Source organism: Lissotriton helveticus, chromosome 4_1, assembly GCF_964261635.1.
Source record: "Lissotriton helveticus chromosome 4_1, aLisHel1.1, whole genome shotgun sequence".
Taxonomy (NCBI): Eukaryota; Metazoa; Chordata; class Amphibia; order Caudata; family Salamandridae; genus Lissotriton; species Lissotriton helveticus.
Window position 1 is genome coordinate 133542574 of NC_136063.1, and position 13211 is coordinate 133555784.

Consider the following 13211-nt stretch of genomic DNA (forward strand, 5'->3'; position numbering starts at 1 on the left):
AGGGCTTGATACTGAGCTCGCCCCCAGACCAGAGTCCCAGGACCAGTGGACTCTATTGTGCCTTCCCTGACAAAATTGCTGGGACTTGTCTGATCTCCTTGGGCCACTGGGGCCTCGCCTGAAGTGTGCCTTGCTCACTCCCCTCGGCAGCTCGTGCCCGGCCGCCCGTCCAAGCCTCGAGCCGCGCCGCTCTCCTCTGAGCCACGCCGCTTCGCTGGGCCGCCCGCACCCTGCCCCCTTCTCCTCTGAGCCCCACACGTTGGTCGCCCCAGACAAACGCTTGTAGCCAGTCGGCCGCCCGCTCAAGCCTACTTAGGAGATCACTCGCATTATCCAACGCAACCAGGACGGAAGGTACTGTCCGATAGGCTCTATGTTCTAAGTTCTAGGCCTACAAGTATTGTATTCTAAGTTCTAAAAGTGTTATTTCTTTACCAAGTGCTTATTCCTGACAGTGGCCCGTGTGGCCCTGTCCTGTGTACATATAATCCCTTGTAAATATTGCCAGTGCCAGTTGGCACAATGTACACCCTGTGATTATGATTTTAATGTGTTTTGTAATACAAAGGCTATTTTTACATATACCTTGTGTGGAGTTCCTTTTGTGGGGGGCCTGGGATGTTGTTGCTGGTGGGTGCGGGCGCAAACGCTTTACACATCGCCTCCGGGATAAGCCTGTCTGCTCGTGCCAAGCTACCAAGGGGGTGAGCAGGGGTTATCTTGGCGTGTGACTTCCTTACCCTAATTTAGGATTGGTGGTTTCTGCCTGACTTTGGCGCAAGCCTTAGCCAACCAAAAATCCCATTTCTGACAGGTCACCAACTATTCTGTCGGCAAGTTGTGTCAGAGTTGGCTCAAGCACTCTACCTTAGCATTGGTTAAATCACATTTGTCTAAATTGACTGTTGCCGTTGATTTGAATGATTTTGTAAAAGGTCTTGCAGCAGGCAGATCAAAAAGATGGATATATGCTGCTTACAACAAGGTTTGGAAACTGTCCCAAATTGAAGCTGCTCCTAGGCTCAGAGCTACTGATCAGGCCAATTTAGAAAAAGTGCTTGCCATTGTAGATAATAGCATTAACACCCTTTCTTCCCGTATTTACACATTAGATAACATTGTTTCATCTGTTGTTGATATTGTGCAAGAAGATGTTGCATTTCTGTACCATGGACAAAATCAGTTGCGTTCTATTATGCAGTTTGCTTGGACTCTTCAAACGTTAAAATCTGGGAAGGTGCCTTGGGATTACATGAACATGACTTCATTATTTTAACCTTTTAATTTGACTGTTAAACAACAATTTATGTCAATGAAAGATGTCTCATTTTCACTGCTGCATATTGAAAAACTGGAGCCGTTACCATTTTCAGTGGCCGAGTCAAATTCGGAAGTTTGGCTCATCCATGGGTTAATAACTTTGCCTTTTCCCCTGTTTAAATTTGAGTCATGTATGAAACACTATGCCATAGGTAGATTTGAACCTTTAGGTGGTGCTTATCTTCATGAAGTCTGGAATCTCCCATTTACATATAGGTACTTGAGAGAAGGAAAGGAAGTTTATTTAAAAGGTGAAGACTGCACATCCACACCAGATCACTCTGCAATTGCACGGTCCTTGTAATGTACTGGCACCGAATCTTGCGTGTGTTTTGAAGGGTACCCCCGGCCCGGCTATTACACCAACTTTCACGTTGCTTGCAAACTGTAGTTATTTGTTATTGAATAATGAAGATTGCTGAGGTATGCTTGCTAGTATTCCGTATATTGTTACGGTTTCCCAACTAATTTGCTCTAAGAATGTCCTGTTTCCTCCTCCACATGGTAGGCTCTATGTTTCCATCTGGCCTTCTATACCGACCTTGAAAGCAGAGTTCAACAAGATGAGTCGAATAAGAGCTCTTTTGTCCCAGAAGGAAGTCGCCCTTACATCTGCGCGTGAAACATTCGTCCTTCACGTTGCAAACACTGGTACTGAGGTACATGCCTTATTAAATGCAGTCTGCCCCTGCATTTTGGTGCTTTGATTCACACAATCTTTATGCCTCGTCAACCACGGGCCTGGCACACTTTTTTAAAGTAGTAAGTTCTGGCCTTGTTCATTCAAAGCTATATTTGGTGTGATCCCAGCATTTTTTCATTCGATTTTTTTCAAGTGTCTTCGGCGGTTTCCCATTAATTCTCGCTCGGGGAGCGTGCATACTGCTGTTAATTTGTTTACTCCAAAATGGATGCACATTCTGTGCCCCACGACGATCTGCCCCGGCTGCTCCAGCTTCGTAACCGGATGCTAGAATACTATGGATCGCTGCCTCTGGCGACTCGGAGTGTGGCGTGTGGGGTCTTGGGCAATTGGAACATATGGACTGCGGTCAATGACTTTCTGGCACGCAGTTATCTTGAAGTAAGCCCGAGTTGTCCTCTGATGGTGCTAGAGGCTCCGGCTATTGAAGAACATGTTCATTTCCGTTACTGAATTGGATGGCTGAAATGTTCACAGATGAAAACAACTACTTCCTGTTGGAGGCAGTTGCGACATACAGTGCCTATACGCTATTGGATTGAAGTGACATTTTTTTATTCTCCATAGACACGTACTGAACTCGTGAACTTTTTTCCACTGATGTATGAATGTTTTTTACTTTTATTTTAGGTATTCTTCACACCATGGCCATCCGTGGATGTTTTTACTGACTTGGTTACTTTTTAATTCGGATTATTACTCCCAATTATCAAGTTTGGCAAAATATCTGAACTTGGTTCTGTTTCATTCGAACTTGAACTCTGCATTCTATGAATCTTTACCCCTTTATTGTGCATTCTCCCATCAAGGGAGGGTGTAGTGTGGCTGAAGGCCTGCTTTGCACGCATGTTATGTTAGTATGGCTTATTAGAAGTTTAAACGCCATTTTAACTTTTGCCGCTTTTGCACACAACACTGCAAATAGCTGTTTTTGTAAGTTAGGCTTCGTGAAGGTCTACACATGGGAAAAGGTTTGTTTTCGACATTTCTAGACTTACATCGTGCCCCTAGTCTGCACAGTGAGTGCTGAAGCCATCAAGGTTATCATAACATGGTAGCTGTTGTTCGACATAATCGGCTAACGTTTATAGACACAACAATTTGGCAGCTGTGAGCCAACTGAGATTCTGGCACCCTTATTATTCCACAGTTGCCATGATTTCACACACTTGGAAGATTTCCGTTTCCTGGAATGCAGAGAGCTTATGCTGATCCAGATGTGATTTATTCTTACTGAGTGGAAAGGTAATGGGGTCCCCCAAACAAGCTTAAGAGACCTTCTTTAGTTTATAATACATAGGGGCATATTACCAACAAATAGCGATATTTATCACTAAGTAGAGTTAGCAGCAATATTTTTATCGCCGCGCATCACCGGTTTTTATCGCTGAGATAACTCGCTATTAGCAAGGTTTATCTCAAAAGCGATAAAAATGCAGGCGATAGCAGCGAAATGCATGAATATCGCTGAGAATACAGCGATATTCACGCATTAGCGACGAAATGCTCTTAGCCATGTTATCCACCTCCCATTGGATAACATGGCTAAGAACTGGTCTGGGCAGGTGTTAGTATTTGGAGATAATTGCGCTTAGCGTGAATATTTCCATTGCTACGCCTGCCTTGCTAATAGGCGATAGCGACGTTAGCGACTGCTGTCAGTCGCTAACAAGTTGGGTATGCCCACTTTGCATGTCATTAGCGATAAATATCGCTAACATGCAAAGCGGGCCCAAACCGCTCACTATCGCCTACAAGCTGTCGCTAACTGCTGTTAGCAACAGCTTGTTAACAGGGCGATTGAATTGGCCGAAAATGGCCGCTAATGCGGCAATATTCGCCTATCGCCCTTCTTGGTAATATGCCCCATAGTTCCTATATAGGGAGGGTGTTAAAACTAGGCGCTATAAGACCTGTTTTCACCATCATTGTAATATGATTTCTCCTTTTGTAATTTATGGAATTGTAACAATGCTGACTATATTTATTTTTATCATTTGTCTTCTTATGTTGGCTAATATACGGCACCTGAGATCACGTTGTTAAAATAAATATTTTTACCTTACCGTGTCTCTTATTTACTCCTGTTGTGGACTGGTATGAGAGTATAACGAAAGAGTGTTCTCACTTCCCACCATTCCTGAGATGGTCCTAAGTCGCATGTTCTAGGTTGTCTAATGATTGGTTACTTTGCTATAGGACGAAGAGCTAATGTGACACTGATACTAGCTGGTTGGGGTTTTTCTAGGTACTGAGGTGAGTTTCTGGTGCACCACAATTCACTGATGTCCTAGATCTCTGTGCACAGTTCTGTGTATGAGCAGGATCCTTGCAACAGTCCTGGGTGTTCAAAATGAGTGGTAGACATCCTGCTCCAATTGAGGAGGTGCGAGCACGCATGGAGTCCCTTCACTCTTAGGGTGGACCAATGATTGAGTCAGCTACCAGAGACTCCACCTGTGCAAACCCAGATCCAGTCAATTGGAGCAGACCGCATCAGATTGGGAAAGCGGGCAGTTGGGCATTTGCCGATGGGCCGGTGCCTAAGGGTCACCTCTTGGCCGGTTTCAGTTAGTTCTATCAACCGGCCAACAGAGCCTTATTGTTTCTACCCCACCCGGCCACTGTATTGTGGAGCCCGCACCATGGGCAGGCAGGCTCAGAGGCGGTAGCTTGCAGCAGCGCCACTCTGTCAGTATTCTGGCCACTGCAGACTTTAGCTTGGCCCCGTGGGGCCGGGCAGAGGCTCAGAAGCAGTGTCTAACTTCCCTGCTGTGCTGTTAAACTGAGGTGCCTAGCTGGGAGCAGCTTATGTGGCAGTTGGGCCATTATCACCTCAGCTCCCCTGGAGCACCAGCCGCTCTTTGCTTTACTTTACCCCTCCCCTGCCAGGCCATTGCCTTAAGGCTATACTTAGCTGGGGAGGTGGAAGAGTAAGTGAAAGGGCCCGCTGGTGGCCTGTTGTTGGCACCTCAGCACCAGAGTCTTTCAGGACTTGGTGGGGGTTATATGTTTGCATAGGCCTTGCTGCGAGGCATCTTTCTCAGAGAGAGAACTTGAGGGGATGTAATTTTAGTATCAGAGCTGCTGAATTCGGAAATAGGGTTGAGTGCCAGCCTTAGCTGAACATCCTGTGATTCTGGCAATTGACTTCATTGCCAAGGCCTAACATGAAAATTAATTTTGTCTCCTGTAATGTGGCTGGTGCTCATATAACAGCTGCCCTTGGGCTGAGTTCATGCTCAAATTGAATAGAAAAGAATCTTCTGTTTGCTAATGTTTTAAGAGTCTACAAAGGCTGGAATAATAATAAAAGATGATTCTTTATAGAATAATAAAAATGTCCTTCTTGACATGGGTTGTCTGCCTTTGTTTAGTTTTTAATGATCTGTCTTGGAGCTTTAAAGCAGATTTAGACCACATGTTAAACTCCGTTCACCTTATGTTTATTGTCTAAAGTACTTATTGATCAGAGGAGAAAATATCAGCATTAGGCGATTTTCATCATTTTCCTACGACCAGGACATTGAAATACGAGTAATGCTGGTTAAATAACGGGCATGTGGCAAGCATAGCCACATCGTGAGTTGTGGCCTTTCGGTCACTTTATTTCACCTCACTTGACCAGCCAAAAGGCAGTGCTTCTAGCCTTCACCAATGTTTTTGGCGCTATGACACAGTCTATAACAGCCTTTGACACCATCTCCCACCACAAACTCACCGCCAGATTCCACGACGCCGACTTACAGGGAACTGCCCTAGACTGAATCTGCTCATTCCTCATCGGCCAAACCCAAAGAATCAGACTCCCGCCCTTCCTCCCTGAACCCATAGAGATCAGCTGTGGATTACCGTAAGGATCAACGCTCAGCCCCTTGTTTTCGTACATATACATGGCCCCCCTCACCGCCATCGTAAGAAATCATGGACTCAGCATAGTAGCCTACGTCAACGACACCCAACTCATCCTCTCCTTTACCAAGGAACTGAACACCACGAGACTCAGCTTCCAGAAAGGAATGAAAGACATTGCATCCTGGATGAGCAGCAGCTGCTTGAAGCACAACTCGGAGAAAACAGAAGTCCTCATCCTTGGATCTACCCCCTCCGCTTGGGACAACACATTTTGGCGCACAGTCCTCAGCAACCCTCGCATGACCACGCCCACAACGTCGGCATCATACTCGACTTCTCCCTCATCATTACCTGACTGATCAAAAGCTGTCTCCTCCACCTGCTTCTACACCCTCCGCATCCTCCGCAAGACCTTCAAATGGACAAACCCCCAATACAGAAAGGCCATCACCCTTGCACTCATAACAAGCAGATTGGATTAAGGAAACTGCCTCTACGCCGGAGTCAACAAATCCCTACCCCGCAATCTCCAGAGCATCCAGAACACCGCTGCCAGACTCGTCCTCGACATCCCACGACAAGACCACATCACCCAACACCTAGGAGACCTACATTGGCTCCCTGTAGAGAAGAGATTGACTTTCAAACTTCTCTCTCCCACCTACATATCCCTCCACAACACCAGACCCCGATACCTTAATGAAAGAGTATCTTTCTACGCACCCAAGAGAAGCCTACCCTCTGCCGACCTCGCCCTGGCCAATATCGCTCGCATCTGCGAAACAGGAGGAAGAGCCTACTCCGACATAGCGGCAAAGACCTCGAACGAACTTCCGCCCAGCATCAGACAAGCCCCCACTCTCAAAGCATTCAGGAACAGCCTCAAGACCTAGCTCTTTGGATTAGAAGGAGCTGCACAATAACGCCCCCAGCACCATGACACCCTCAGGGGTGAGTAGCGCGCTTCATAAATCCCTGATTGATTGGTTGATTGAGTTGAGCTTTAAAATGTGTAATTTAGCAAACATTTCTCTAAAAAGCATTTGCAATACAATCGGTCTCGCCTTTGGGACCTTATATGTATTTAGCTATGCAGCACCTTAGCCTGGGTGCTGAAACTTCTACTGTTCTTTAACATGGAGGGAAAGGAATCACCAAACTGTGTTACACGGCAGGTATGGAAAAAACATGTAGAGAAACATTGCCTTTCCGCGGGAAATGGTATAGTCCTAAGCTCTGTTTTTAATCTAAAATCAGTGCCTTCGGTGGTCATATAACTGGAAATACAAGATTTGAAAAAAATATTATTGTCTACGGGTGCTCATGGAAGATAATTTCTACGGACTGGAATCTAGAGAATGCTAAAGTGATTTGGGTATTTTACTGACCTCTGGTGGTCGTTTATCAAGACAGTTATATAGAGGCAGTTGAACAGAAAAAAAGTCCCTTAGCGGAAGCAGATCAGTCCTAGGGCTGATCACCAGAGCCCACAAAGTACATACACATATAAGTATATAATAAGTATATACTTTACAAGAGGTCTCGAATGCTCGTACCAAAAAGGAGACCAATGAGAATAGAAAAATGCTGTTTTATATATGGGTGAAATCAGGGAATGTGGGCCACTTATTTAAGGGTTGCCCATGCCTAATTGTGACCCCAATCCGACACTAGGAGCAGCAATAAGGAAAATCACCAGAACTCATAGCAGACTCCTAGCACGCAAGATATGCAATACAAGTCTGTACTAGGGCAGCCTCGGGGTAAGTAGAGTTCAGAGCACCTTGACCTCACTGGTTAAAATTTGGGTCATTTCCAAGATTTAAGACCAGAAATTATCAGTGAGCCAAGTGCCTGAACTCTGATACAACACTTTAAGGCTAAGCACGGAAAGTAGTATTTGAAGCTCCAGCTGGAACAGGCAAGAAAACTACCAAGAAACAGCACAAAATGTTCCTGAACAGAACAGCTCACACATTACAAGCTTCACTTTTTATTCATGGAGTGAAAAACATGTGTGTTGCAGAGAGCAAAATCCCAGGACTGGGGCACAATTTCCGCTTTATTTTGTGAGCTCTTCTTTAAGTGGTGTATTAGACAAATGTACTGTATAAGCAGGGAATTAGTTCAATTAAAACAGTGAATGTTGTCAGGCATTGTTTTTCTATTTCTTTGGTTAGTTGGAAAATACATTTTAGGGAAAATGTATGTTCCAGGATCCCGCACATGGACAGAGAGTTTCTACACTTTATACAACAGAGAGAACCCAATGGCACCGAACAGAACACGTCTCATCAATTTATATGTCCAACAGTGCACACAGCTTACTTTAGAGTTGGTACTCTTCATCCCTTTACAACAAAAGAGGACAGTTTTAAATAACATACACTGTACAATATCAGACATTATAGTTTCCTCCCAGTTTTGCTTTACTGCGTACTCTACCCCAACTGTCTCAAGTACGGCATAACCCGTTCTCCCAAACACCGTTCTTTAGAAAACATGTAGAAAATAAGAATATAAATGATTTCCACAAATCAAGAGTGCACATATCTTACTGTAGGGGACCGGAACCAATATTTAAACAGGCCAGTGTATTTACCTTCTCTCGTACGATCGCCTCTTTTGCTGGGGGAACCTGTAGAGAGTAAATAACAACTTTAAAAGTGATACTGCATATTACAAACAAAATATATCGTTCTGCAACATTTTCTCAAATGCAACGCAAATCCTGGCCCTTAGCCAGAAGGACTGTCTGAGCTCCGTACAATAAACTCTCATTGTCTAGGAATCAATGGATTTAAAGAAATAAACAATGGGTTACTTACTTCCAGTAAGACTATTTCTAGTGGATACTCTAACAGCAGATTCGTTACATAGCTAATTACGAGTCTGACGGTCCGAGGACCACCAGGTTCGTGGGTCTTGGCGGTGGTGGTCTACCCACGCCCTTTTATGAGTTGGGCAGTAGGATAACCACAGTCCCTTCGAGCCACCAGGGAACCTCCATTTGCTGGGGTGTTGCGGCTGTGTAGGACATCAATATGCTTGGTGCGATTGCCGCAGTTCCGCCAAGTATATTAGGAGTTTCCTACCCGCCAGGGTTTTCATGGCAGTTTCTCCTATATGAAAACCCTGGCAGAGAGGAATCCTGTGCCTCTGCGCCCTGTGGATGCACACAGGGAGGCACAACATGTACTTCTCTGTGTAAATGCACACCAGTTCCTGAGCGACATGGACTTTTCAGTCCATGCAGTACAAAAATAATTTTTGTTGTTCCCATTTTGGTGCTGGTTTTTAGAGGCACCTCCATGTGAACTACCAAAAAAGCCCAGCAGGCAGGTGGAAACTCCTAATCTGGCACACAGCCTCACCATGGGTTGGTGGTGCGGCGGTGGGGCAGACCCGGTCCTGCACCGCCAAACTAGTCCTCGGGCCTTTATTGATCCCTCACCTTGTCAATCTCCCCATGCACTAAAGTGGATCCAGAAACTCAAGTAGTAGCAACAGGTGGAGCAACTTCAAACCATCCAATTTCAACATACTTCTGGAGATGACAAGACAGAACAGCATAAAAATGCCATCGCAGTATGCTGACTTCACATAAATCATTATTTCTTTCCATTCCAAAGACTTGGAAAATAGCAGAAAAATGTAATGGTAGCTGGCTGACTGCTAAGTCTAACAAGGACCCTTATTAAATCCTGAAAATCTGTGCCACATAAAGGGTAGGCGAGAGAGTGGTGAGGAATGTGCAGATAGAGTAACCGTGAAGGTATGCAACTTAGGGCCAGATGTATGTACATTCACATTTGTGAGTCGCAAATTGCATTGAATTGCGACTCACAATTTGCAAAACGCAAAAGTGAATGTACAACAGTGTCTCATACACTGTTTGCGATTCCTAATGGGGTCGCAAATTACATGCCTTATTAATATTCATGAGACAGTCGCAATTTGCAACCCTATTGGGACTGGCTAGCACTCACAGGGATGGTGGCTGGTCGATTTGGGGGTCTCTAGTTGGCACAGGTAGGTACTTGTGACAAATAGGGACCCTCGCCTCTAGTCAGGATAAGGGGATTACACTCCTAAAATAACCCCTGCTCACCCCCTTGGTAGCTTGATACGAGCAGACAGGCTTACCTCAGAGGTGGTGTGTTAAGCATTTGTGACCACATACAGTAACCCAGTGACAACACTACAAATGGACACCACACAGGCTTTATATAAAAAATAGGTATACTTTATATAGAGTTACCACAAGACCATAAACAACAAAAATACAAAATACTGTTACTTTAAGTTGGTAGATTAAGCTAAGTTCAGTTCAGTTCTTAGATGCAACACTTTGCGTCAATGTACGTTTGGTTGCGTTTCCACGACAAGCAATGTCGCAGCGAGGGAAATGCGGCAAAGTTCAGGTGCAAAGAAATAAAAACGTGAAGATCATCCAGATGCGGCACGCTTCTCCAGGGATGCGAGAAGTTCCGGGTTCGATGCGTGGACTGCAGCGTCGACACCCTGATGATGCGACGGCAGCAGCTCCAGCGGTGACACTCTTCTCCCACGATGCATGAAGCTTCTGCTCGATGCGACAACTACAGCGGCGACATCTACGATGCAATAGCAGCAGCTCTGACGACGGCACGCTTCTCGGGGATGCAATGTGCTCTTCTTCGATGCGGTGCAGTGCGACAGTTCCAGAGGTGACACCTTCCTTCGGAGTTGCGACGGCAGGCACAGAGACGGCACCACGCTCCGACCTTGTTGCGAGACTCTTCTCTCGATGCGGTGCAAGGCGACAGCAATAGCGGCGACACCCTCCTTCGGAGTTGTGACGGCAGCAGCAGCGACGGCGACACGCTTCCTCTTCGTTGCGGCACACTTCTCTCCGATGCGGTGCAGTGCGACAGTTCAAGCGGCGACACCCTCCTTCGGAGTTGCGACATCAGACCCAGCGACGGCGACACGCTCCTTCTCGTTGAGTAGCGCTTCCAGCTCCTTGCAACACGCAGTTCCTCAGAAGGCCCAAAATAGTAGCAGGCGCTTCCACAAGAACTCTGGGGATCTGGGGGTTGAAGTCTGTTGTCCCTGAGACTTCAGCAGGAAGCTCTTTTCCAAGCCCTTGGAGATCCTTCACAAGTTGAAAGTAAAGTACACAAAGTTCCTTTCTCCTTCCTTTGGCAGTAAGGCAACTACTGCAGGCCAATCCCCCAAGCAGCACTTCTGCTTGGTAATAGTCTCTCCTCAGTTTCTTCAGGTTCGTCTCCTCAGTAAAGGTTTCTTCTTGTAGTCCAAAAGTGACCTAATTTCATGGGATCAGGGTCCCAATATTTATTCTCTCAAATCCTTTATTCTCTGAGGGGAGAGGTGCCTTTGCCCAGTCCAAACCAGTTCTGAAGCACTCTGTTTACCAGACTTCTCCTTTCCTTTTACAGTGCAGGGCAGGCACATCAGGCGCTTCACAGGAGGTGGAGCCAGCATTGTGGAAGGCAAGTACAGTCCTGGAGCACTTTGTTTACATGACTCCTTCTCTTCTTTCAGTGTGCAGGGCAGAGACATCAGCCGCTCCCCAGGAGGTGGAGCCAGTATTGTAGAAGGCAGGCCGAGCCCTATTCAAGGTTCAGGTGCAACTCCTCCCTCCCATCTAGATGCAGATCTCTCTATTCACCACTGGGTGACTCATCCTGTCTCTTGGAATCCCCCAGCCCTGTCACACACAAAACCAGACAAAGGAATACACAACCTAGCAGAGGCAGGTTTGAATTTTTCGACAAGCAAATACCTTTTTTCTAAAAGTGGTATTTGCAAACACAGAATGTTAAATCCAACTTCGCTAACAGATGTCTTTTATCATTCTGAGTTCAGGCATACTAAACTCGATTTTCTACCATGTTCTGAGAGTCTGTTAGGATTATAAACATGTAATAATCTAACTGCCCATTCTGCCTTATGGAGAACAGTTAGCCTTGCAATAGTGAAAAACGAAAATGGCTGTAATTCACTATTAGGACATGCCACACACATCAGGGCTTGTCCTACCTTATACTTACAATACACCATGCCTTTGTGCCTACTATAGGGGTGACTGATATGAAGAAAAGGGAAGGTTTAGGGAATGGCAAGTGGGTACACTTGCCCAGTCAGCATGACAGTACCAGGCTCTGCAATGTCAGACCTTAGACACATTTTACAAGCCTGCTTCTGTGGGTGGCACAACCAGCACTGCAGGCCCACTAGCAGCATTTGGATTTACACTCCCTGGGCACACTCAGTGCACTAGACTAGGTTCTGACAAGTAAACCAAATAGCCAAACATGGAACCACTGATTAATACATCAATTTACAATAGGGGGCACTTACACTGTGGCATTGGATAGCAGTGGCACAGTGCCCAAAGCATCTAACATGGGCAAAAATACATGAGGCAACCGCAAATAATGGAAGAAGACCCACGCCAATGGTGCCAGGTCTATCAGTGGCCTGCTGGGGTCAGCAGACCACCATGTCTTTGACTGCTTTTTTAATAAAGCAGTTTCTTTTTTTTTTTAAAGCAGCCTGTTTTCCTTGAAGGAAAATGGGCTGCATTTAAAAAAGAAAAATGAAACTTTTCCTGGGACCACTGTCTGCTCGTAAAAAATATTTTCACACCCATTCACAAAGAGGAAGGGGTCCCCTTGGGAACCCTTCCTCATTGCGAGTGGCTTACCACCCTTTTGAAAAAGGGTGGTAAACTGCAATTGTTTTGCGACTGCAAATGCGGTCGCTAAATAATCATACATTGCAGTCAGACTCGCTATTAGGAAGGGACGCCCTTGGCATGCCCCTTCCTAATAGCGAGTCGCAAACATATTTTGTGAGTCGCTAATAGTTTAGTGACTCGCAAACTATGGTTTGTACATGGGGCTGACCAATTAAGCAGTCGCAAACAGGATGAATTCCCGTTTGTGACAGCAGAAAACGGTCTTATATCTGCCCCTCAATCTGCTGGATACTTCTAACTGCAGATTTCCCTCTTTGCGAATCAAAGTCAGAGCAGTGTCCATTCCAACGAGGTAGGTCTGAGGAATAAATTTTACAAGGGTCCTCCAGAAAAGAGAGGTCAAAAATTCCCTCCCTCACCTCGGTGCTATCCTGTTGGATGCCGAAAAGGCGTTTGACAGGGTAGCTGGGGGTTCCTGTGGAAAGTCTTGCATTGGAAGGGGTTCTGCCCAAACTTTATACATGCTCTTCAATCACTCTATATTGCTCCCCAAGCTACCTTATCTATATCTGGCTCATTCTCAAGACCGTTTGACATTAGCAGAGGCACTAGGCAGGGGTGCCCTTG

General features: G+C 45.7%; 1 protein-coding gene across 1 annotated transcript in view; it reads right to left on the reverse strand.

Annotated features, from left to right (window-relative positions):
• Window positions 1-13211, reverse strand: part of LOC144827959 (uncharacterized) — a 1280260-nt gene that overhangs the window by 965174 nt on the left and 301875 nt on the right. The window contains exon 6 of the mRNA XM_078686117.1: window positions 8481-8516. Within this exon, the coding sequence (XP_078542243.1) occupies window positions 8481-8516 (36 nt within the window). The remainder of the gene's footprint in view (window positions 1-8480; window positions 8517-13211) is intronic.